The sequence below is a fragment of the Sander vitreus genome, chromosome 3 (assembly GCF_031162955.1).
Source record: "Sander vitreus isolate 19-12246 chromosome 3, sanVit1, whole genome shotgun sequence".
Lineage (NCBI taxonomy): Eukaryota > Metazoa > Chordata > Actinopteri > Perciformes > Percidae > Sander > Sander vitreus.
In genome coordinates, this window is record NC_135857.1 from 12,175,508 (window position 1) to 12,198,909 (window position 23,402).

General features: G+C 41.9%; 2 protein-coding genes across 2 annotated transcripts in view; one reads left to right on the forward strand and one right to left on the reverse strand.

Moving 5' to 3' along the window:
• The window catches only part of LOC144515288 (extracellular calcium-sensing receptor-like), a 193,621-nt gene that overhangs the window by 54,465 nt on the left and 115,754 nt on the right, over positions 1-23,402 (reverse strand). The window lies entirely within an intron of this gene.
• On the forward strand, positions 3,839-17,074 carry LOC144513512 (vomeronasal type-2 receptor 1-like). The gene is made up of 13 exons (XM_078244614.1): positions 3,839-4,046; positions 7,057-7,287; positions 7,488-7,608; positions 13,166-13,366; positions 13,570-13,870; positions 14,100-14,186; positions 14,352-14,459; positions 14,588-14,754; positions 14,932-15,409; positions 15,526-15,753; positions 15,848-15,971; positions 16,075-16,547; positions 16,634-17,074. The coding sequence occupies exons 1-13, from the start codon at positions 3,839-3,841 to the stop codon at positions 17,072-17,074; spliced, it is 3,168 nt and encodes a 1,055-aa protein (XP_078100740.1).

The window sequence follows — 23,402 nt, forward strand, 5'->3', positions numbered from 1 at the left end:
TTGGTAGTTATATAGGTATTAAGATATATTTTCAGAATCAATACAATTATACTTCCATTCTGAAATAACAGATATTGCAAACAGGGATGGCTAATACTAATGAATACTGTACTCACAATTAAAAAGCACCATTTATCACGTGGGTCAGAACAATGGCTGAGTGGTTAGCTCACATCAAGAAAATCAAAAGAACAACAGAAAGAAAGAGCTTTCTCCCCTTGTTCCTTTTTTCCGTGTCTATCTATTCTATCTACATGACCAACCTGTTCTCACTCCCAACTCATCAAATATGACAGCTTGGTCAGTGACCCTCAGGATGGGTGGGTCAAAACAAACACAGGACTTTCACCCAGGAGACCGCTTTCAGTGTCCTGTGTGAAACCAAAAGTTAATGTTGACTTGTTTTAAAATTACGTCAAATAACGTACTTATTTTAACACAAACCACAATCTTTTCCTAAACCAAACCAAGTAGTTTGGTTGCCTAAACTGAACAATACCCTGCACATTGAAAAATGATGCCAAAGTACCCAGGGTACCCAGACTATTAAAAACGTGACGCCAAGGGGTCATGACCAAGCTGTCATATGTGACGAATTGGGAGTGAGAATGTGTTGACATGACATGGCCAAGAATATGCGGTACCCAAACATTACATTCCTTTATGTCTGTTGAACAGCTCTTTTTTCAAAACATGGGCATTCATTTGTAGCTACAACACTCTTCTGTGAAGACTGTCTATAAGATTTTGAAACTTGGCTGCAGGGATTTCCTACTATTTAGCCACAAGCGTGAGGTTGCGCAGTGAGGTTGGGCAAAGATGTGAAACAACATGGCCTGGCTCACAGTCTATGTTCTGGTTCAACCCAAAGTTGTTTGAGGTTGATGTCAGGGCTCTGTGCAGGCCAGTCAGGTTCCTCCATACCAATATCCCATGTTCATGGACCTGGCTTTATGCAGGACAATTTTGTAATTTGAAAAGAATAAAGGGTCTTCACCAAACTGTTGCCACAAAGTTAGATGTAAATTATTGTCTGAAACAGTGACTCCCAACCAGGGGTAGTACGTCAAGAGTTATACTGCAGTTGTCAGGGGGTACATGGAAAAGGACAAAAAAAATGGCGTGTTTCAGTATATGTATTATCCATGAACCCTCTTATTTAAAAGAACACACCTGAGTGAATTGTAATATCTTACCACCACAATTTGATTGACAGTGCATGCTATGGATAAGCTAATCTAATAGTTAACATTGTGAAGACATATTTGTCACCACAATGTGATTAATACAAGTAGTTAATACAGGCACACACACACACACACACACACACACACACACACACACACACACACACACACACACACACACACACACACACACACACACACCATTGCACACCAATCTTTGCTCTGTAAACTATGAAGCATAGCCATAGCTTGGACAATGTTGCCATCTCCTGGCAAAATTATGCAATTGCTGAAAAGCTGTTGATGCTGCTGTTGATGAAGATGATAACCCTGATGTATATTACTGGATTATTATTATTATTATTATTATTAGTAGTAGTAGTAGTAGTAGTAGTAGTAGTATTAGTATTATAATAATAATAATAATAATAAAAAGTAGAATAAACTGTTTATGAAGTGATTTTGCCCACATGTTGAAAGCACAATTCTCAAAGGCATAAAGTAATGCAATGAAAAGAGACAAATATAAATAAGATTATGAATGCATACATGAATGCAAAATAAGAGATACGTAAGTAAGTATAAACATTGAAATGTGTATTAAACCTTAAGAAATGGGATATGGAACATTACAGGACAATCAATTTATTTATTTTTTATTATACAGGCAAATTTAAGAGCAACAATTAAGTTACAATAAACGGGCCTGACTCACTGACTTTAAAAACTGGTTTACAGCAGGTTCTTGTTTTAAAATATAAAAGGATAAGACTGTGGTACAACCAGAAAAAAAAAGTTGAGCTACAAGCTCTTCGCCGGTTAAAACACTTGGTGGTCCTTGACCAACCTGTGTACTAAGAGATGGAGAATCAGCGCAGCGGGTGCGGTATTACATTCAATTTATCGCACCGTTGTGACGAAAAGAGAGCTGAGCCAGAAGGCAAAGCTCTCAATCTACCGGTCAGTTTTTGTTCGTACCCTCACCTATGGTCATGAAGGCTGGGTCATGACCGAAAGAACAAGATCCAGGGTACAAGTGGCCGAAATGAGTTTCCTCAGGAGGGTAGCTGGCGTCTCCCTTAGAGATAGGGTGAGAAGCTCAGTTATCCGTGAGGAGCTCGGAGTAGAGCCGCTGCTCCTTCGCGTCGAAAGGAGCCAGTTGAGGTGGTTCGGGCATCTGGTAAGGATGCCCCCTGGGCGCCTCCCTAGGGAGGTGTTCCAGGCACGTCCAGCTGGGAGGAGGCCTCAGGGAAGACCCAGGACTAGGTGGAGGGATTATATCTCCAACCTGGCCTGGGAACGCCTCGGGATCCCCCAGTCGCAGCTGGTTAATGTGGCTCGGGAAAGGGAAGTTTGGGGTCCCCTGCTGGAGCTGCTACCCCCGCGACCCGATACCGGATAAGCGGACGAAGATGGATGGATGGATATATATATATATATATATATATATATATATATATATATATATATATATATATATATATATATATATATATATAGAATGTTGACTGTAATGTAGGATTGTATGTGACAAATAATGTTTCTTCTTCTTAAACCCCATTGAGATTAAATGTTATCTAGTGGACATTAGAGTTACAACTCAGTGAACAAAGCTGAAAAGTTATTTGAATTCTGTGAGTGATGGTTGGAGAGCAAGCCAAGATGCATTAGTGGTCTCCATAGGGGTCTCCCAATTGAAACACAGAATTCTTTTGATGACGTTGTGAAGTTGCGTAGGATTGTGGGAGGTGAGTTGTGAACAAGGGGGTAAGCTTCTCCTCGGACCGCGAACGTCCTATGGCACCATTTTAATGCTAATAAGCCATCACCTCCCATTAGCATTCCATTGACTCCCATTCATTTTGGCGCCACTTTGACAGTGAATAACTTTACATCTGAAGCGTTTAAAGACTATTTGTCCATTGTTTATTTATAAAGAAACACGACAATGTATAAAAGGCTCCATTACATTGTACCTCACGTTATGGCTCCATATCAGACGTTTTTGTAAAAATAGGCTAATGATTGTGTCATAACCACGCGACTTACTGTCGCATAGTAGAGGAATTACCGTATAGTACAGGAGAAGCGTCTCACATTAGCTGTTTAAGTGTAATTACTAATGTTAACTAGCATTTTAGTTAGCAATAATTAGCCTGTGCCTATGTTATCTCCTTACATATACCTACGCTCTAGGTCTCTGCAATATTCGGAATGATTGAGATTTCTCTTGGCACAGCTACCAGAAGACTTACAACTTTCAGACAGGTTGCTCACGTCACATTTACGTCGTCTCTCTCAGTTGGAGGCTGCGCAGTAACGCTCAGCCATCACCCGAAAAGTGCTTCTAAAGGCCTTAACCGACGAGTAGCCTATATCCACGATGTTCCACTTCCGGGATTGTTCCGCTGCCATCAGAAATTTTGCTGGATTTCACTCTTTTCAGGCGGATGTCCGTTACCTTCCATTTTGTTTGTGATGGAATTTTAAACTCCGGTGGATTTATGAGGACTATGGTTAACTGCTCCTCAGATCTCTGCAGGGTAAATCCAGACAGCTAGCTAGACTATCTGTTAGCTTGTTCTGACCCAGAACACAGAGATTTCACACACAGACAATGAAAGCAGTTTGTAAAGGTTTTAATGAACAAAATGGTACTCAGAGATACAGTGTGGATTTTGTCTGAGCGGGGAATCTCCTGCCTTGTCCGAGTACCGAGACGAGCCGAGGGGGAAGGATCCAGGTCGTACGAGACTCGAGGCGGACAGGCAGGGAAGAGTTCACAGAAGTTTCCACAGGTGGAGGATAAGGCTGGACGGAGAGGCTGGAAGCTTGTATGCACAGCGGAGGCTGCAGCAGGTCTGAGCAGTCACACATGGGTGTAGATAACGAACTGGCGCCGAAGAGGTGATCAGCCCGGGTTTAAGTATTACTGGAATTAATCTTGTAGATGAGCTGCAGCTGTGAGGAACAGCTGTGCAGTGTTGATTCGGCCACGCCCCTTGACCTAATTTCCTCTGAACACACCTCCAGCACTCCAGGGGTCCGTTTCAGAAAGCAGGTTTAGTGAAAACTCTGAGTTTGTTAACCCTGAGATGACGGAAACTCTGGGTTTTCCGTTTCAGAAAGAGAGGTAACTTAATCTCAGAGTCAGTTACTATGGTAACTGAGTCTGTGAACCTAACCTGGTCGGAAGCAGGTTTTCTTCAAGAAACCTCGAGTTTCTCTCAGTCTCCTCCCTCTCACACAGTGTCAGAGGGAGGAGACTGAGAGAAACTCAAGGTTTCTTCTCACTCATTTCCTCATTCATTCATTCATTCTGTATCAGGCGCATTTTAATGCAGTTTGTTATCTGCATGAATACAAACTTAATAAATAAAACTTATTGTTAGGCAGATTATAAAACGTTTTGGTCAAACGTTTTCTCAAACATGTCGTCCTTTTGTCAACGATCCCGTTGATGAAAAAGCTGTATTACTTCACAAAGAGTTTACGTCGGGAAATGATATTGAGTCATGACTAAATGTATTTTCATTTCCACATTTTTTCACAGTCCATCAGATAGGCCTATGTAGATACCTTACCCGTCCTCATATCACTAACATCCACCTTCGTGGACAGGCTTTAACATCCAAGCAGATTCTTTGTGTCGCATTACGTGTTTTGCAAACGGCAGTTTTCTTATTGGTGATGCGGATCATACTGTAATAGTAAAGCCACTGTAAGCAGAGCCGTCAGAAAAGTGTGACTCGCTCTGAAACGTTTTTTAAACGTTTTTTGTATTGTTCCCTGGACACAAACCAGTGAGAGCCATTAAAAAGAAATAAATGATTATAAATGATAGTTCTGTTAATGATCATGGTGCTGCAGCCTCAGAATGGGATTAGTATAGCTTACTTTTTCGCCCGCAGGATTGCACTTAAATGAAATTATAGGTGTAATACAATTCCAGTTTTCACCAGTAATATTATAAGTTAACTGTGATTAAATAGGAAATAATATACTGTTAATGCTTACGCAATTTTCTCCCACACCAATTCTGTCTTTTTCTGCAGCAACCGCTCTCTTGCTTTTTTAACGAAATTTCGAATTTCCGCCGACCCGTTTGTTTGTGGTTGTTACCATGGTGAATCGCAGTATCATGGCTCCATTCATACTGCCTTTTTATTGTGGTGGTGCACATGCGTGAACATACTCGGAGTTGATTGAACTAACTCATATCAGTTGTTCTGGAACCAAAAACTCAGAGTTTCCCATCTCAGGGTAAATCAACTCAGACATCAGGGTTAGACTCAGAGTTTGTAAACCTCCTTCCTGAAAGGGACCCCAGGTGGAAAAACACAGATACACACAGACAAACAGAGAACAAAAACATCCAAAACAGGGCGGAGAGAGAGAGCTGCCCATAACACTATCTGTCCAATTGGAGTTTTCTGTTGCATGACTAAAACAACTTTTGAACGTACACGTTCCACCAAAACAAGTTCCTTCCAGAGGCTATTTTGCAGCGGCACTGGAGCTTTTCCCGGTGCTTAGCGCCACCCATGATGATTGTGATTGGTTTAAAGAAATGCCAATAAACCAGAGCATGTTTTTCTCCTGTCCCGGAACTAGCCAGACCCTCCTTCGCAGTGCTGTAGAGGAAGGTCTAGCAAAGTGAGACTAACCGACGAGTTAATGTATTAAAATTATATTCACGTTACATTTAGTAATACTTTTTTATGATTAACACTTTCAATTTTTTTTAAACAAAACAAAAACAAAACATACAACTCACAACATGAACCCATCACCTCCCTGTCTGACATCCCCCCCGCCCCCCTCCCACTCGCCATCACCATGTCACGTTTGTGAGTGTTCTGTATATGTTCTGTTTCCTGTTTTATTTTGAAGTCTGTCTGTTCTCCCTAGTCTTGTCTTGTTTTACTTCCTGTCTTGTGTTTTCCCACCTGTCTGATTGTTCTGCCCCGCCCTGATGTGTTTCACCTGTTGTATCACCTGTCCCTTGTTTGCTGGTTACCCTGTCTATTTAGTCTTTGTGTTTCCCTTGTCTTTTGTCGGATCATTGTATTCTGTTTGCTGTGTGTTCTGTTAGTGTGTTTGTGTGTGGAGTCTACCCTGTTGTCTCTGTGTTCCAGTTTTGTTATCCTGTTCTTTTTCTTCATTTACATTCTGGACTCAGTTTTGCCTGCTGCCCTCCGGACTCCTTTTTGTTGGTATGAACTTTATTTTTGTTAAATAAATCTTCAAGCTCAACTTTGTCTTGCCTGCTCTCTGCATTTGGGTCCAAACCGCGCAGCCTCCGTGACACACCACCTCCCTATACAACTAACCATATTATGTAAATATGCTGATACCGTATTTACATTACACATGTCTTTTCACAGTACACAGCCTCCTAGGACCCCTCCAGAAATCTCAGGTACTTTACGCATTTATTTTTTTGGGGGCATTTTTAGGCCTTTATTGACAGGACAGCTGAAGAAATGAAAGGGGCAAGAGAGGGGGGATGACATGCAGCAAAGGGCCCCAGGTTGGAGCCGAACTCGGGCCCGCTGCGTCAAGGAGTAAACCTCTCTATGTGGGCGCCCGCTCTACCAACTGAGCTATCCGGGCGCCCCTTTCTGCATTTTTTCTGCAACTCAATCTAGCAAACCGTTTGTATGACATTTTTTTTTTTATCTCACAAGCCAATTCTTGTTATGTCATTCTAATGAAAAAGCCACAGTTTTTCCCACATAATTAATTGGATTCTATTTGTGGTGGTAGTTGACCGGTTAGCAAGCAAGCAAGCTAACATTAGCCAACAGCTAAAACCAAGATTTCACAGACCTCTTTAACACCTCACTGGTGATTTGCCACATACCAGCCTGCTTCAAGTCCTCCACCATCATCCCGGTCCCCAAGAAAACAAGGATAACCACAGGAAGTCTTTTGAGCACTTTGTTCAGGCTCACCTCAAACCCTCACCGAACACCCCTGGACCCCCTGCAGTTCTCCTATAGAGCCAACAGGTCTGTAGAGGACGCAGTCAACATGGCTCTTCATTTCATCCCCCGGCACCTGGACTCCTCAGGAACTTACGCCAGAATCCTTGTTTGTGGACTTGAGCTCTGCCTTTAACACCATGACCCAGCTGCATGTGCCTGACTCCACCTGCAGGTAGATCACAGACTTCCTGTCTAACAGGAAGCAGCACATGAAGCTGGGGAAACACGTCTCTGACTCTCTGACCATCATCACTGGTTCCCTTCAAGGCTGCGTCCTTTCCCCTCTGCTCTTCTCCCTGTACACCAACAGCTGCACCTCCAGTCACAAGTCTCAAGTTTCTGCAGTTCACAGATGCCACTACACTTATTGGACTCATCTCTGATGGGGATGAGTCCGCCTACAGGCATGAGATTGACCACATGGTGACCTGGTGCAGTCAGAAAAACCTGGAGCTAAACCTCAGAAGACAGTGTAGATGGTTGTGGACTTTAGGAAGGATGCATGCTGACAACATTGTCTAGTCCTTTCACTTCCTGGGCTCCATCATCTCCCAGGACCTCAAGTGGGAGCTGAACATCAGTTGACATTTTAAGGCAGAAATATTACAAAGTATATCTTTAAATCTGTAATTAAAATACAGGTTACAGAATATATGTGCTGAACCTTGCTAAGCCAATGAATTGCAATTTATACAATTCATTTTATGGATATAAGCTTTTACTTTTTGACACACAATACACATTCTACATACATACATTGTGTTTATTTGACTGAACATAAAAAAAAAAAATGAGTGTGTTGTTTTAAGGATGCAGGATAAGTTCACTATCTGAAGAAGTGTTTTTATTTCTCACTGAGGAAAACATTTGCTTTTTTCAATAATGACCTCGTGATTACACTGACAATAGTGTTAGATTGTATTATTAGGTTTTGACATGCCAGATTTGTCACATTTACCTAAAGATTCTCTCCAATATCAAACTAAGCGTAGCTGGTACTGAATAATGATTCTGCTGTAGTGTGAGTAGCTTGTTTTGAAAGAGGTGAGATCACCTTCCATTAAAAGTCAAAATTAATTTCCAACACAACAGCTGGTGAGCTCCTGTTTCATAGCCTCAGGCCCAGCTCTCATCAGTCCTGTTGGAAACACTTGCTTGTCTTTGCTTGCCCAGCTGGCCCCTTGTTCCCCCACAACCCCCTGGGTAAAAGGTAAATTGGCAGGTTTAGGATGAAGCCATGACACCACCTCCATAATACACAATAACAAGCTAACGTGTTTCCCAAGTGTGTTACCCTTCATTGCAAGTTATTATTCATGTACATGTCAACAAGTCATTGTAAGATACCTACTAGATTAGCAAGAGAAGTCTTTTTTGCCATTGGGTTTTATGTGGTCTGCGAGCGTCTGGTGGCCAGGTTTGCCACGGAGCCCGGCCGGGCACAGCCCGAAAAAGCTACATGGCGGACATCTCTCCATCCCATGGGCCCACCACCTGTGGGAGGAACCGCTGGGGTCGGGTGCGCTGCCACATGGGTGGCAGTGAAGGTCAGGGGCCTCGACGGACCAGACCCAGGCAGCAGAGGCTGGCTCTGGGGACGTGGAATGTCACCTCTCTGTGGGGGAAGGAGCCAGAACTTGTGCGGGAGGTGGAGCGCTACCGGTTAGATCTGGTGGGGCTTACCTCTACGCGCAGTCTTGGTTCTGGAACCATACTCCTGGATAGGGGTTGGACTCTTTTCTTCTCCGGAGTTGCCCAGGGTGTGAGGCGCCGGGTGGGTGTGGGGATACTCACAAGCGCGCTGGCGCCGCTACGTTGAGTTTAACCCGGTGGACGAGAGGGTCGCCTCCCTACGCCCTGCGGGTTGTAGGGGGAAAACTCTGACTGTTGTTTGTGCATACCACCCAAACAAGAGTTTGGAGTATTCGGCCTTCTTGGAGACCTTGAGTGGAGTCCTGCATGGGGCTCCAGTCGGGGACTCCATAGTTTTGCTGGGGGACTTCAACGCGCACGTGGGTAATGATGGAGACACATGGAGAGGCGTGATTGGGAGGAACGGCCTCCCTGATCTAAACCAGAGTGGTTGGTTGTTGTTGGACTTCTGTGCTAGTCATGGATTGTCTATAACGAACACCATGTTCGAACATAAGGATGCTCATAAGTGTACTTGGTACCAGAGCACCCTAGGCCAAAGGTCAATGATCGATTTTATAATCGTTTCATCTGATTTGAGGCCGTATGTTTTGGACACTCGGGTGAAGAGAGGGGCGGAGCTGTCAACCGATCACCATCTGGTGGTGAGTTGGGTCAGGGGTTGGGGGAAGACTCTGGACAGACCTGGTAAGCCCAAACGGGTAGTGCGGGTAAATTGGGAACGTCTGGAGGAGGCTCCTGTCCGACAGACTTTCAACTCACACCTCCGGCGGAGCTTTTCGTGCATCCCTGTGGAGGCTGGGGGCATTGAACCCGAGTGGACAATGTTCAAAGTTTCCATTGCTGAAGCTGCGGTGAGGAGCTGTGGTCTTAGGGTCTTAGGTGCCTCAAGGGGCGGTAACCCACGAACACCGTGGTGGACACCGGTGGTCAGGGAAGCCGTCCGACTGAAAAAGGAGTCTTTCTGGGATATGTTATCCCAGACGACTCCGGAGGCAGTTGCAAGGAGTGCCTTGATTTAAAAGAGTTGAGCGTAGGTGCCGATCTACAGTGTAGCGGTAGTTTATTCCAGATGTACGGACCATAGAAGCTGAATGCAGCTTCTCCCTTTTTTGTTCCGACTCTGGGGATGGCAAGCAGACCTGTCCCTGATGATCTCAAAGATCTCTGCGGCTCATAGTGTAGTAGTAGATTTGAAAGGTAGATTGGTCCTAAACCATTTAGTGACTTATAAACTAACACAAGTATTTTGAAATCTATTCTTTGGTGCACAGGAAGCCAATGTAAGGACTTCAGAACTGGAGTGATGTGATCTATTTTCTTGGTGTTGGTAAGGACTCGTGCAGCAGCGTTCTGAATCAGCTGCAGCTGTTTAATAGACTTTTTAGGAATACCTGTAAAGTCACCGTTGCAGTAGTCAAGTCTACTGAAGATGAAAGCATGGATAAGTTTTTCCAAATCCTGTTGGCACATAAGTCCTTTTACCCTTGCTATATTTTTGAGGTGATAGTAGGCAGATTTAGTTACTGACCTAATGTGGCTGTTAAAATTCAGGTCAGAGTCCATAATTATGCCAAGATTTCTTATTTTGTCTGTTGTTTTTAATGTTGTTGATTGAAGATGGGCGTTGACTTTCAATCAGGTCCAAAAATGATCACCTTCGTTTTATCTTCGTTTAATTTTTGGAAATTCTGGCACATCCAATCGCTGATTTGTTCAATGCACCTGGCCAGGTGTTGTATTGGACTGTAGTCTCCAGGTGACAAGGTTATATAAATCTGTGTGTCGTCCGCATAACTGTGATAGCTTATGTTGTTGTTTTCCATGATTTTAGCTAGGGGCAGCATGTAGATATTAAACAGTAGAGGCCCCAGGATGGAGCCTTGGGGAACTCCACATGTCAAACTTGTACGCTCAGATGCATAGTTACCTTTTGACACATAGTAATTTCTATCCTTTAAATAGGATTCAAACCACTTTAGTACTGTTCCAGAAAGGCCTACCCAGTTTTCCAGTCTGTTTAATAATATGTTGTGGTCAACCGTGTCGAATGCAGCGCTGAGATCTAGTAATACTAAGACTGTAGTTCTGCCACTATCTGTGCTTAAGTGGATGTCATTAAAGATTTTCAGAAGAGCTGTCTCAGTGCTGTGATGTGGTCGGAAACCTGACTGTAAGGGATCCAAAATACTGTTTTGGGACAATAAAAGGTTTATTTGTTGAAAAAAACGCTTTTTCAATAACTTTACTTAAAAATGGGAGGTTTGATATAGGTCTGTAGTTGTCCATTAGTGACGTATCTAGGTTATTCTTTTTTAAGAGTGGCTTGATTACTGCAGTTTTTAATGCCTGTGGGAAGAACAGGCACAGAAGAGCGTCTGGCCATGACTCCGAGCAAACTTGATACCTTCATATTCCAAGTGTCGAACCTCCCCCTGATTGCAAGTGTAAAAATGTTTCTGATTCCAAACACTCTTACACTTTCTTTATTGGGGACATTATGGAAAGTTTTTGAGAATTTTGACATTGCAGAAAAAGAAATTGTCAGCTGTTGACAATAACTTCTTTAAAAATAACCCTTACATTTGTTAATAGACCAACAAGTATTGAATTGAAATAACTTAGGATTCTTTCTTTGATCCTGTCTATATGTTTGTACCCATCCCCTTTTCTCTTTCTCTTCTTCCTTTCTGAGCTTGTCCGTCTGTCCGACTGTCTTTATTTTCTCCCATTCATGGCATATCTCCCTGTCTATAGCTAATGCTCTATGCTTTAACTCAACACATTTGTCATATCACTCTTGTTTTGAATGGCTCACAACTGTTTGTATCTCTCTCTATTAGAATCTGTTATTCTAACCGCTATATGGCTGTCTGCCTGTTTTTCTTTTTCTGTCTTTCCTTCTGTCTTGTGTCAGATTGCACATTCAAGGGTTTAACAGAATCGCCCTGTGAGGACAACTGTGATACATTTACAATCTCTTTATTGTTTACTTCTAATCAACTTGTTTTCAAAAACAATAAGGCCCTGTTTACACATAGATTCCCTAGAGTTGAAGATCTTGTTAAAATCCTACTCACAATAAAAAGGAAAAAAAACGTTATCATAATATTAAGCCTTCTGTCTTAGGGTACCTCTGTCCTTCCTCTTCTGAGTGTCACACAGGGACATATTATGCAAATGAATAAGGAAACCTGCAATATGTGACCTGAGGCAGCACAACATACAGCATGTAAAATTATCTTTGATACACAATCTGTGGTGTTCTGTTTTATAGCCTGCAGGATTTGTCCTGATAATGATATCCCACACCCTAATGACTCATTGATTTCACCATATTACTGTAAACCTGTTTAACCCACGCAAGGATATGTTACACAAGAATAAGAAAAGTCGGAAAAAGAACAGAATGTTTGTAAAAGTGATCAACATTAAATAAAAATAAATTCTGGTGAAATACTGGAACTACTTACAGTAAAAGTTACAGTACACTGTATGTCAGGTAACACTGTAATCTAATATGAACAAATGAAATGTGCATTCAAAACAATACAATCATGCATCTAATTTGTCTCTTTCTATCACAGTAAACTATACTTATAAGGTTTTGATACAACTTTGAATTTTTCCTCTCACTCAGCTGCTGTATACCAAGTTTGTTTGTGTGTGTGTGTGTGTGTGTGTGTGTGTGTGTGTGTGTGTGTGTGTGTGTGTGTGTGTGTGTGTGTGTGTGTGTGTGTGTGTGTGTGTGTGTGTGTGTGTGTGTGTGTGTGAGTGTGTGTTTGAAAGGTATGTAACTTAGTTGAGTAGCCCCTTGTGACATGGGCCTACTGCCTGCCTCTTCACATCACTGAAGGTTGAGTTAGGCCTAGTCAGGCATGACAGACACGATACAGCTCATGTCTTTCTCCATTATGGTCAAATGCTCATTCCAGTTCCTTGTTATTGTTGCTACTTACTCTGAAACTGGGGGCTCTTTTTTCCATTGATCAGAGCCTCAGGGGAAATTTGGTAAATATGAAAGTTGTGATATGAGGCCGGTAGCATATATACGCTACATGGCAGTATCCTGCACAATTGACACTGACTGGATAGTTAGTCTGTGCAGTGTTGAAGATGATTTTTCTATTTGACTTTACTAGAAATTGTACCTTTCTAAATAATAGTATGTTCGTCTGAATGGGATCATAATGCATTATCACCTGTGCACTAACTCTTTCTTTTTATTGATTGTGGGTATAAAGTGAATAAGCTTTAAGAAAGGATGAATCATTTTTGGATGAGATCAGTAGAGCACAGTTTATCCTGGAGAAGAACAGAGCTTGTGTTTTTGAGTCTCATATGGTGTGCACTTTTTCCCTACAACTCCCTTCAAGAACAGAGCCAACAATGCAAACTATTCCCAGGATCTATGTCCCTACCTGTGCTGGAGAAAAAGGGGGACATCATTTTGGGGGGACTCTTCTCCCTTCATGACATGGTGGTAGAGCCCAGTCTGTCCTTCACCTCTACGCCTCCTCCTGCACAGTGCACCAGGTAAGTTGTTTTATACCTAGTCTTCAAATTGCTGTAGCTGCAAATGTTTGATTAAGCAACTCTAATCACATGGCCACAAATGGCACTCATCTTGCTTTGTGAACTATGTTAAGTGAAACAAAGTTCTTTATTTCAGGGCTTTACACTTTTAATTGTATTGAAAATTCCAAATTTGCCTCAAGACATTTTCTCTCTTCTTCCAGATTTAACTTTCGGACGTTCCGTTGGATGCAAACTATGATCTTTGCCATCGAGGAGATCAACAGAGACGGCAAACTCCTTCCCAACATCACACTGGGCTATAAGATCTATGATTCATGCAGTACACCCCATCAGGCTCTGAAGGCTGCCATGGAGTTAGTGGGGAGTGAGAAGGGGTCAGGGGTTGAAGAGACTCAGAGTAAAGACACCTGTCCTGGGCATGTACCCGCAGTGATAGGAGACGGTGGCTCTACTCAGTCTCTCGTCGTGGCCCGTTTCCTGGGAGCCTTCCATCTGCCACAGGTAAGATAGTCATGGCTACTCACCAACTGTCTTTGCCATGTTGATTTGTTGTTTTGTTACTGCTGTACTACTGGGAAGGGTCAATGTCGACAGTCTCAAATCCATAGTAGTTTTAACCATTGGGTACTGTGAGCTAAGTGTAAGTCCAACCGACTGATTAAAGAATGTTTTAACATTGGACATTGGACATAGTAAAATTAAATTACCACGTGGGTTTTCTTTCATTAAGGTTAGTTATTTCTCCAGCTGTGCCTGTCTCAGTAACAAAAAGGAGTTTCCTGCCTTTTTAAGGACCATGCCCAGTGACTTCTTCCAGGTTAGCGGCAACAGACACTCACAATGTGATGTAACCTCTATACACAAAAACATTTTAATTTCTGGAACCATATAAATCTCTCTCTCTCTCTCTCTCTCTCTCTCTCTCTCTCTCTCTCTCTCTCTCTCTCTCTCTTTGTGTCTCTCTTCCTCTTTTTATCTCTAGGTAGATGCATTAGTACAACTTGTCAAGCATTTTGGCTGGACTTGGGTGGGTGTGATAGCAGGGGATGATGCCTATGGCCGTGGTGGGGCAAACATCTTTGCTGATGAGGTGGATCATACCCAAGAATTTAATAAGAATAAATTGCCATTTTGTAATTTTCAATCTATAACTTATTGAACAGATTGTGAACGTAAAATGATGTAAGTTGTCATGTATCCCCCCTGTTGCTGTCTTAGGTTAGAAAGTTAGGTGCCTGTGTTGCCTTTCAGGAGGTCATCCCTAGGAACCGAGCTCAGACCACCCTTTCATCTATCGTTTCCAAGATCCGCTCCTCTGGGGCTCGGGTGATTCTAGTGTTTGCTGTGGAGCAAGATGCAGCCGCCTTGTTTGATGAAGCTCGCAGGCATGACACATATGTTTAGAATCTTCCATAGCACTATAGTATTTATACTATGATAAAAAAAATGTATGGTCAACTCTTTGTTTTGTTGATTTTTTTTACAGATACAGGTTTACTAACTTTGTATTTCTGATATGTTTATCATTGCAAAAATGCCATTTACATATATCTTTAATTTAGAGAGGGGCTCACTGAGATACAGTGGCTGGCCAGTGAGGCTTGGAGCACAGCTGCCATCCTCTCCACCCCTAAAAGGCACCACCACATCCTCCAGGGTTCTATGGGATTTGCCATTCGGCGAGCACACATCCCTGGATTGAAAGACTTTCTGCTTCGTTTGCATCCCTCAAGCCCCGATGCTCTTACAGATCCCTTCCTGATACCCTTCTGGGAAGAGGTGTTCCAATGCAGCCTGGGTGTGCAGGCTGAAGGTCAGGAACATAATGTTGAGGTTAAACCTCCATGCTCGGGGGCAGAAAAGCTGGGTAATGTGACGAATATCTATTCAGATGTGTCACAGCTAAGGATATCCTACAATGTCTATAAGGCTGTGTATGCCATTGCCAATGCACTCAAGGATATGAGAAGCTGTGTAAAAGGAAAAGGGCCATTTCCTCAGCAGACCTGTCTGGATGCAGACAATATACAGCCATGGCAGGTACCATCCCGTGTGTTCACTAATTAAGTCCAGATAAACAAAAGTTATAGTGATGCTCAAACATGATTTATAGATATTACTAATGCTACAAAAGGTTATGCACTTTCTTCCCTTAGCTTCTTCATTACATAAAACAGGTGAAATACTTGAACTCCATTGGTGATGAAACCAAGTTTGATGAGAATGGTGACCCTCCTGCCATGTATGACCTTGTGAACTGGCAGCTGAGAGATGGAGAAATGGAGTTTGTCACTATTGGCAAATTTGATGAGACGACCACAGTTGGAAAGCAAAAACTCCAGATCCAGGAACATATCATTGTATGGAATGGCAACCAAACCAAAGTAGGGATCGCAATAGAATGACATTTTCTTTTTTGAATTGCGTTGATTTGACTGGGTTGTGACCAATGTAGTACGTGTTTCCCCATTTGCTTAGATTCCCTTGTCAGTATGCAGCAGCGTTTGTCCCCCAGGTACCCGGAAGGCAATCAGACCTAACTTTCCTATATGCTGCCATGATTGTGTGCTTTGCACAGCTGGGGAAATTAGCAATCATACTGGTGAGGAAAGGCTACTTGCCTACATTATGTTTGAGAATCTGACTCACAGTTGCAGTGGTAAAGCCACAGTATAGCAACTAAAGCCTGTTTGTCTTTCCTTTAGATGCAATAGAGTGTGTGCACTGCCTGCCAGAGTTCTGGTCCAATGCTGAGAGGACAGCTTGTATTCCCAAACAGGTGGAGTTCCTCTCCTTTAGCGACACCATGGGCATTACCCTGATGGTCATTTCCCTCGTTGGCTCCTTCTGCACCTGTGTTGTGGCCTTGATATTCTCCTGTCACAGAATTACCCCTATTGTGCGGGCCAACAACTCTGAGCTGAGCTTCCTGCTGCTCTTCTCCTTGACTCTGTGTTTCCTGTGTTCTCTGACATTTATCGGCCGTCCCTCTGAGTGGTCCTGCATGCTGCGACACACAGCATTCGGCATCACCTTTGTCCTCTGTATCTCTTGTATTCTGGGGAAAACTATAGTGGTGTTAATGGCCTTCAAGGCTACACTTCCAGGCAATAATATAATGAAATGGTTTGGGCCTGCGCAGCAAAAGGCAATCATTACCGTTTGTACACTAGTCCAGGTAAGGACTTCTGACTCTTTTTATGCTTTGAATACTTAGGGGAGCATTTATTCAAATGTTTGAATCAGACATTTATTTTTCTGCAGGTAATAATCTGTACAGTGTGGCTGGTTGTTGCCCCCCCCACTCCACACCAACTGATGCCACGTGAGAGCGTTCTTGTCATTCTCCTGTGTGACGAAGGTTCAGCCATAGCATTCGCTCTCGTCCTGGGCTACATTGGCCTGCTGGCCTGCCTCTGCCTCCTCTTGGCCTTCCTGGCAAGGAAACTCCCGGACAACTTCAACGAGGCCAGACTCATCACCTTCAGCATGCTCATCTTTTGTGCGGTGTGGATAGCCTTTGTTCCGGCCTACATCAGCTCTCCGGGGAAGTACTCCACAGTTACGGAGGTGTTTGCTATCTTGGCCTCCAGTTACGGACTGCTGGGCTGCATCTTTGCACCAAAGTGCTACATAATCCTACTAAGGCCAGAAAAGAACACATGGAAACACATCATGTCGAAAGCTGCCACTGATAAATTTTAAGAGATCATCTTTAGTCCATGCACATTTAATGAATTCTTTAACTGTTTGTTTCCAGATTAATAATAATATATATATATATATATATATATATATATATATATATATATATATATATATATATATATATACATAGTTTAGTAGCCTCCTGTCTTCCTGTATGAACATTTACAATTCACCACGAGATGGTAGTAGTGTGCTGTAAATGCTGCCTTCTGTTATTCATAATAGTCCATGGGGAAATGCTCAACCACACACTTTTACCCTAACCAATAACTTTCCCCAATGTCTTTGTACATATCCTGTATATCATTTTCACTCCTATAATGCAAATGTGTACCTTTTCCAATCTGTGGTATTCTCCTGTGAACCCCCCTATAGTCTAGTTCGTCCCACAATTTAGGACTTCAAGAAAAAATCATACACTCCACAATTAACAAAAAACATGAATACCATACTCTTTTGGTTTTAGTTTTCCAGCTACAGTACTGTAGATGACCCTCTTCTCAGTAGAAATGTGAGGGACAGCTCATTGCAAGATCTGAATGTAATTTGGCAACAGTGTCCATGCTGATTTGACCTGAGATAGAATGATGAGGCCCAGGATCTCTGAGGTATGCTTTGTGGAAATCCCAGCTGTCATTGGTTAATTAAACCCTTATACTCCAGAGGCCTTTACATATAAACATTACGCCTGACTTTTCCCTACAAAAACAAACTAAAACGTCAGACATTTTTCCAGCCCTCCACAGCTGCTCTCAGGCTAACATTGATTATCCACCACTGATTGATCTGTTGTTCCTCCCAAGGCAGAGAAATAAATTGAAAGATGGAAAAACGTCTGGACTCTGACGTCCATCCGAGACAGACAGGAGGAAAAGGTGTTGGGAGGCGCAGATGGACAGCAGTGATTTATTGATACTGAATTACTCGATTTGCATTCATTTCCAACTTTCCGTCTTCTTAGCCTTTGCATTTTTAACTTGTGTCTTTCTTCTCTTCTGCATCATAAATATCAATGGCTGCAGGGTGTCTCCTCATAGTGTCATTTCAAAGAGTAATCCTTCAGATCGTTGCACTATTTTCTAGATTTAATTAAGGACATCAGAATAGATCATCTCCATTCGAGGGTTAGATGATTTGAATGAGAAAGTAATTTCTTCAATTAAATGAATGGGCCATCAAATTTCAGGCACACAGATGTAAAATGAAGTGTGCATGGCTGTGAAAAATGTATTAAAAGAGTTAGTGAGTGCAGAGAATAAGTCCAGAATTCAAAGAAATCAATTCCTTGAAATACTGAAAAAGCATAATTTGAGACATGAAAACAAAGGTTTGCTGACCGTGTACAGGGAAACACTTACAGCTATTTACTTAATCTTGTCATCATGAGTTTTTTCATGCTGACCAGATGTTTGGACACATAGGGGTTTACCTCATCAAAGACAGAGATTAGAGAAGTTATACAAAATACTGTTTTAGGAATATGAAGTTGTGATGTGATGATATCTTGGGGTGAAAGAAAGTGTAACTTAACTTGATATTCTGTTTTGAGGAAGTAGTTTGGAGAGTTGTTAAGCAAATATTCTGTTAAGTGTCTTTCAGTTAGCACTATCGAGAATTTACTTGACTTCTACTCGGTAACTACTTTTTTTAAACTAATTTTAAAGTGTTTGCAACTATCATCAGCAATTTCTGAGGCAAATCACATTTTCAAAATAAATTTGCATTATGTGCCAGTTTCAGTCTGACAAGCACCGTTTTTTTTTTTTTTCAGAGCAAGATAACTTGCAGATGTACAGTATAAAGATGGCATATACTCTATATATTTTTGCCTGAATAGCTGATACATCAGTCATAAACACAGAAAGTTATTAATAGGACAAGGGGAAAGATATCAAAAATATGATAGATATGCAAAATTAAGGGTTACCGATTAGCAAAATGGAAGATTATTCACAACCAACCCATACCAACATTGGGCAAAATACAAAGCAGAGGATATCTGTGTAAAACCCTACAAACTAGGGCTGAACAATTAAGCGTTTTCAAATCTAAATTATATTCAAAATGTGATTAGCTTGTCATGAAGACCGCGATTTTTATTTATTTAACATGATTGTAGAAGGTGCAATATGTAGATTCTGCTATTAAACTGAGGCATATAAACATTTTAAGTTTACAGGAAAGTACTGATATTTTTTTATTGGAATTCTTTTTATTATTATAACTTTAGCTTTTGTGATGGATGTTCTGTGTTTGACTGTTCAATGTCTCATGCTAAGAAAAAAACGTATTGCTGGCAATTCATATCTATGTTCTCATCCTTGCATAAGAATATAGAGCGGTTTTGATCCATGACATTTTGTATGCACAAACAAAGTCTGATTGATTTGTAATGCTGAAATAGTCATTAGATAGGTGCATGCAGTATGGAGGCCATTGTTAAGCTACTCAAGATGGGCTTCTCTCATGGTCAGTCTGTGGTTGATCACATGATGAATAAGTGTGGCCCTGATCTCATCAGAGATGGCTCTCCTTCCTCTTCTTCCCTCCTCCTCGTTGTCGTCCCCTGTCTGTCCCTCCTCCTCCCCTTGCTCTCTGTCTATTGTTGGCATCTGTTGTTCAAAACAGGTAATGTGACCTTTGACCTCTGTATATGCCTATACTAAAGCAGTGATTGGTTAGTGTTCAGTTATGACATAAGGTGTTTGCACATGTGAGGACTGTGTGTGTGTGCCCTGGTAAATAAGTGTAGCATTTTGATTGGTTGTGTTTAGAAAAGGAAAGCAAGTCACATCCTGTTAGATTTTTGTGTGTAGTGTTTTGAAAAAAGTGTTTTATGCAATTGAAAACTGAGTGAAAGGCTGAGAAATAGCTCATGGTTTTGGAGATTTGCTGTGTAATTGTGCACTTTGAGTGAGAGGTTTCAAAAAGCGTGTGACATGAAAAGATGTTGTGTGTAAGCAGTTGGAAAAAACTGTAAGAGCCATTTAGTGCAGCGGGCTATTGCATTTTTGGTGAGACACATTATTTCTGCTATCGTCTTCACCAGTGACTGCATAAAAGGACATGACAGAAAAGGGTTTTTAAGGAGTTTTTTTATTAGTGTCTTTGCATAATGATTATACTCAATGTCAATCTTCACTTTGATGAATAATAGAACAAACTTGACGAGCTTCAGTTGTCCTTACTTGAATATATAACTTTAACCTTAAAACAGAGTTGCGTGAATAAAGCATTGTCTACGGGTAAGGTCACTACATTGTTCTTAACAAACACAAAACCAAAGTTTGAAACCAAAGTCTGAAGTCTACTTCTGGACTTCAGACGGTAAGCCCCCCCCCCCCTCTCCAACCTCTTACCATCAAGGGAACTGAGGTGGAACAGGCTGACAGTCATGAGTTTCTAGGCCTTCACATGACAGAAAACCTGAGCTGGGACAAAATCACTGTGGCAACAGTAAAAAAGCACAGCAGCAGCTTTACTTCATCAGGCTGCTGAAGAAGGCTAACTAAGCCATTAGCACCTCACCCGGGCCTACAGCGGACTCATCGAGGGCATTCTCCCCAGCTGCATCACAGTATGGTTTGAAAACACCACCCAGGCCTGGGTGAGAGGAAATATCTTCAAAGAGTCATTACAACTGCAGAGACAATCATCGGCTCTGACCTCCCCTCCATGGACACACTCTACACACAACGCTGCAGGAGGAAAGCACAAGAGCATCCTCAGTGTCTGACACCACCCAGCTCACTTTCTGCTCAAGTGGAAGATACCAACTGAGACACAACAAGCCAGAAAGTATCACCACAGGCAGGATTTTTTGATTGCAAATTAAGGCTGGAATAAAATACCACAATTCCCACCTCATTTACAATATGGACACTGAACACTTCATAACACTCACACACCTTACAAACTGTTTTTCTGTATGCACCCCTCTCACTCTCTGGGGCTGCCTGTCTCAGTCCTTCCCCAAGTCCATTGTTTTGTGCAATAATTGACCTCAAATCTCTTCTAATGATGATGGCGTCTCTTTTACTATAAGCCTGGCTTTCTGTTATTTTACCATCTTAAAACCCACTCTTTTCAGGTAGCTTCTTCTTCAACTTTCTTTCACCTATTATGTAGTGAGAGCCAGTAGAAGGGCACCTTAGAAACTGCAGCTGAAACTAATTGTCTCTGCCACAATAGCACCATTTACTGGAGCCAATGTGGCTGTCTACATTATATAGGGCAGCAAATGATCTAAAGGTCTCACAATTCTCCCGAAATTGAAGAGGTAGTGATGATTAGTTGATACAGTATGAGTCACTATGCTGATCTAATTAGGCACCAGATCCATGTTTGGGTGTTCTAAAATGGGAGGATAGATAAGTGTTGACAGAATGCAGAATGTCAGGCGACAGCAATTCAGAGTTTTTCACAATGAATAATATCTATGAGAACAATTATCACATCCACTGTCTGATGAGTGAATGTTTACAATGGGTTGTCACGGTGGCACAACACCAACTTATGAGCTGATTACATGATGAAAGGTTTATTTGCATAAATGCAAAAATACATATGCAGATATTTTGCTAGAGAACATTTAGCAGCAATGTCTAATTATTTTTGTTAGATATCATGCAGATTGCTGTGCATACGGTTTTGTATGATACCATAAGAACCCGTTCATGAGATTGCATTGAATAGCTTATATCAAATTATGTACGGGTAACATGAGCACAGAAGAAAAGTGACAATATTTAAGTATAAATAACATTGAAGATTATGCATTTCAAGAATATTTATTTGCTTCTTTCTTTTGTTGTTGTCACTGTTGTTGCAGCATGTATCATGATAAACATCATACAGTTTTCTAAAGTCGAAACTGAGGCAAATTCTGTTAGTATTTAATGCCTTCATCTATTGACCATGAGGCGTTGGTATTTCCCACTATATAACTATCAGGTGTTTTTTAGTGTTTCTCTTAGACCTCAGAATGAGAATGAAGATACAGAACAGAAGGCCATAGCTAGAGGCCAGGATGGCAAAAATCTCCATGGCGACAGTGTACTTATAATGTAAGTGGGCACAACGGCCACCCAGACAGTAAAGAAGATCAGCATGCTGATGGTGATCAGTTTGGCTTCATTAAATATGCCAGGGAGTTTCCTTGCTAGGAAGGGCAGGAGGAGGCTGAGGCAGGCAAGTAGCCCTGAGAAGCCTATCACAGACCCATCGCACATTCAAGAATTATCCTGGGTCCCCAGTGGTCCATGATGGCTCATTCTGCAGGCTGAGCAGAAGCCAGGGTCAGCCACAGTACACAGATCAGCTCCTGAAAAAATAAGGTTGGGTCAGGAAATTAAGAGGGAGATTTGTTTAGATAACAAATAAAATGAAAACTGAAGCAGATATCACATTAGGAAACAGAAAGCCCTTTGCAACCTGCAGGACTTTGAACAAGACACTGAATCTCTGTTTGTATAACTGACCTCAAATGGAGGTGTGTGAAATATGTGATTTCTTACAGTAATGCATTAATTTAAACCCGCAATGTGTTAAACACAGAATCACCTGTACCAGGTGCTGCTGAGCAGGACCCACATAATGCATCAGGTTCCCCCCGTTCTATAAGAAATGTAACCACAGCTCTGGCAGTGGATTTCTGAATGGTTTCAATAATCCTTTGCATTGGATAGTTCCTGGAATGAAAAATAAAGATTAAGATTCAAATGAGAACTGCATGTAGTAAGAAAGAGACATTATGGCAATGGTGGGTGGGAGAAATAAATAGAGCAGAAATATTGACACTTTACAGTATGGAATCCCTTCATAGTAAGCAATGCACACTTCAGTTCCCTTGAGTGCATCCATTAACATCTGAATCCCAAATCTGCCAAAATCATCATTAGACGCCAGCCCCTCCCAAGCCCACCCCATGAGGCGCAACAGCTCAACCATGGCCCACGCTTGCAGCATTGCTGGGCATTGGGCGGAAGGACAGCAGGTGCCTCCTGTTATCGCTCGAACACACACAGGAGGCTAAGTAGCTCACCTGTGAAGAATGAGATTGGTTATTTGACAGACACTAGACAAGGAAAACAGAAATAGACAGAGTTGAGTTATACTCAAGTAGTACCAGAGATAAACCTTACCCTCTGCATTTGATCCATCCTAACTATTTAGTTGCATTGAGCAGCTACTCTGCAGTGCCCATATAGCAGCTCCAATTTTTTGCAGCTTGTGCTTCCAACAATAGAGTCTGATGTCAAGCTACCATAGCTATAGTCTGGATCAAACACAGTACATTTCCAGGATAATTGCCTACATCCAGCTT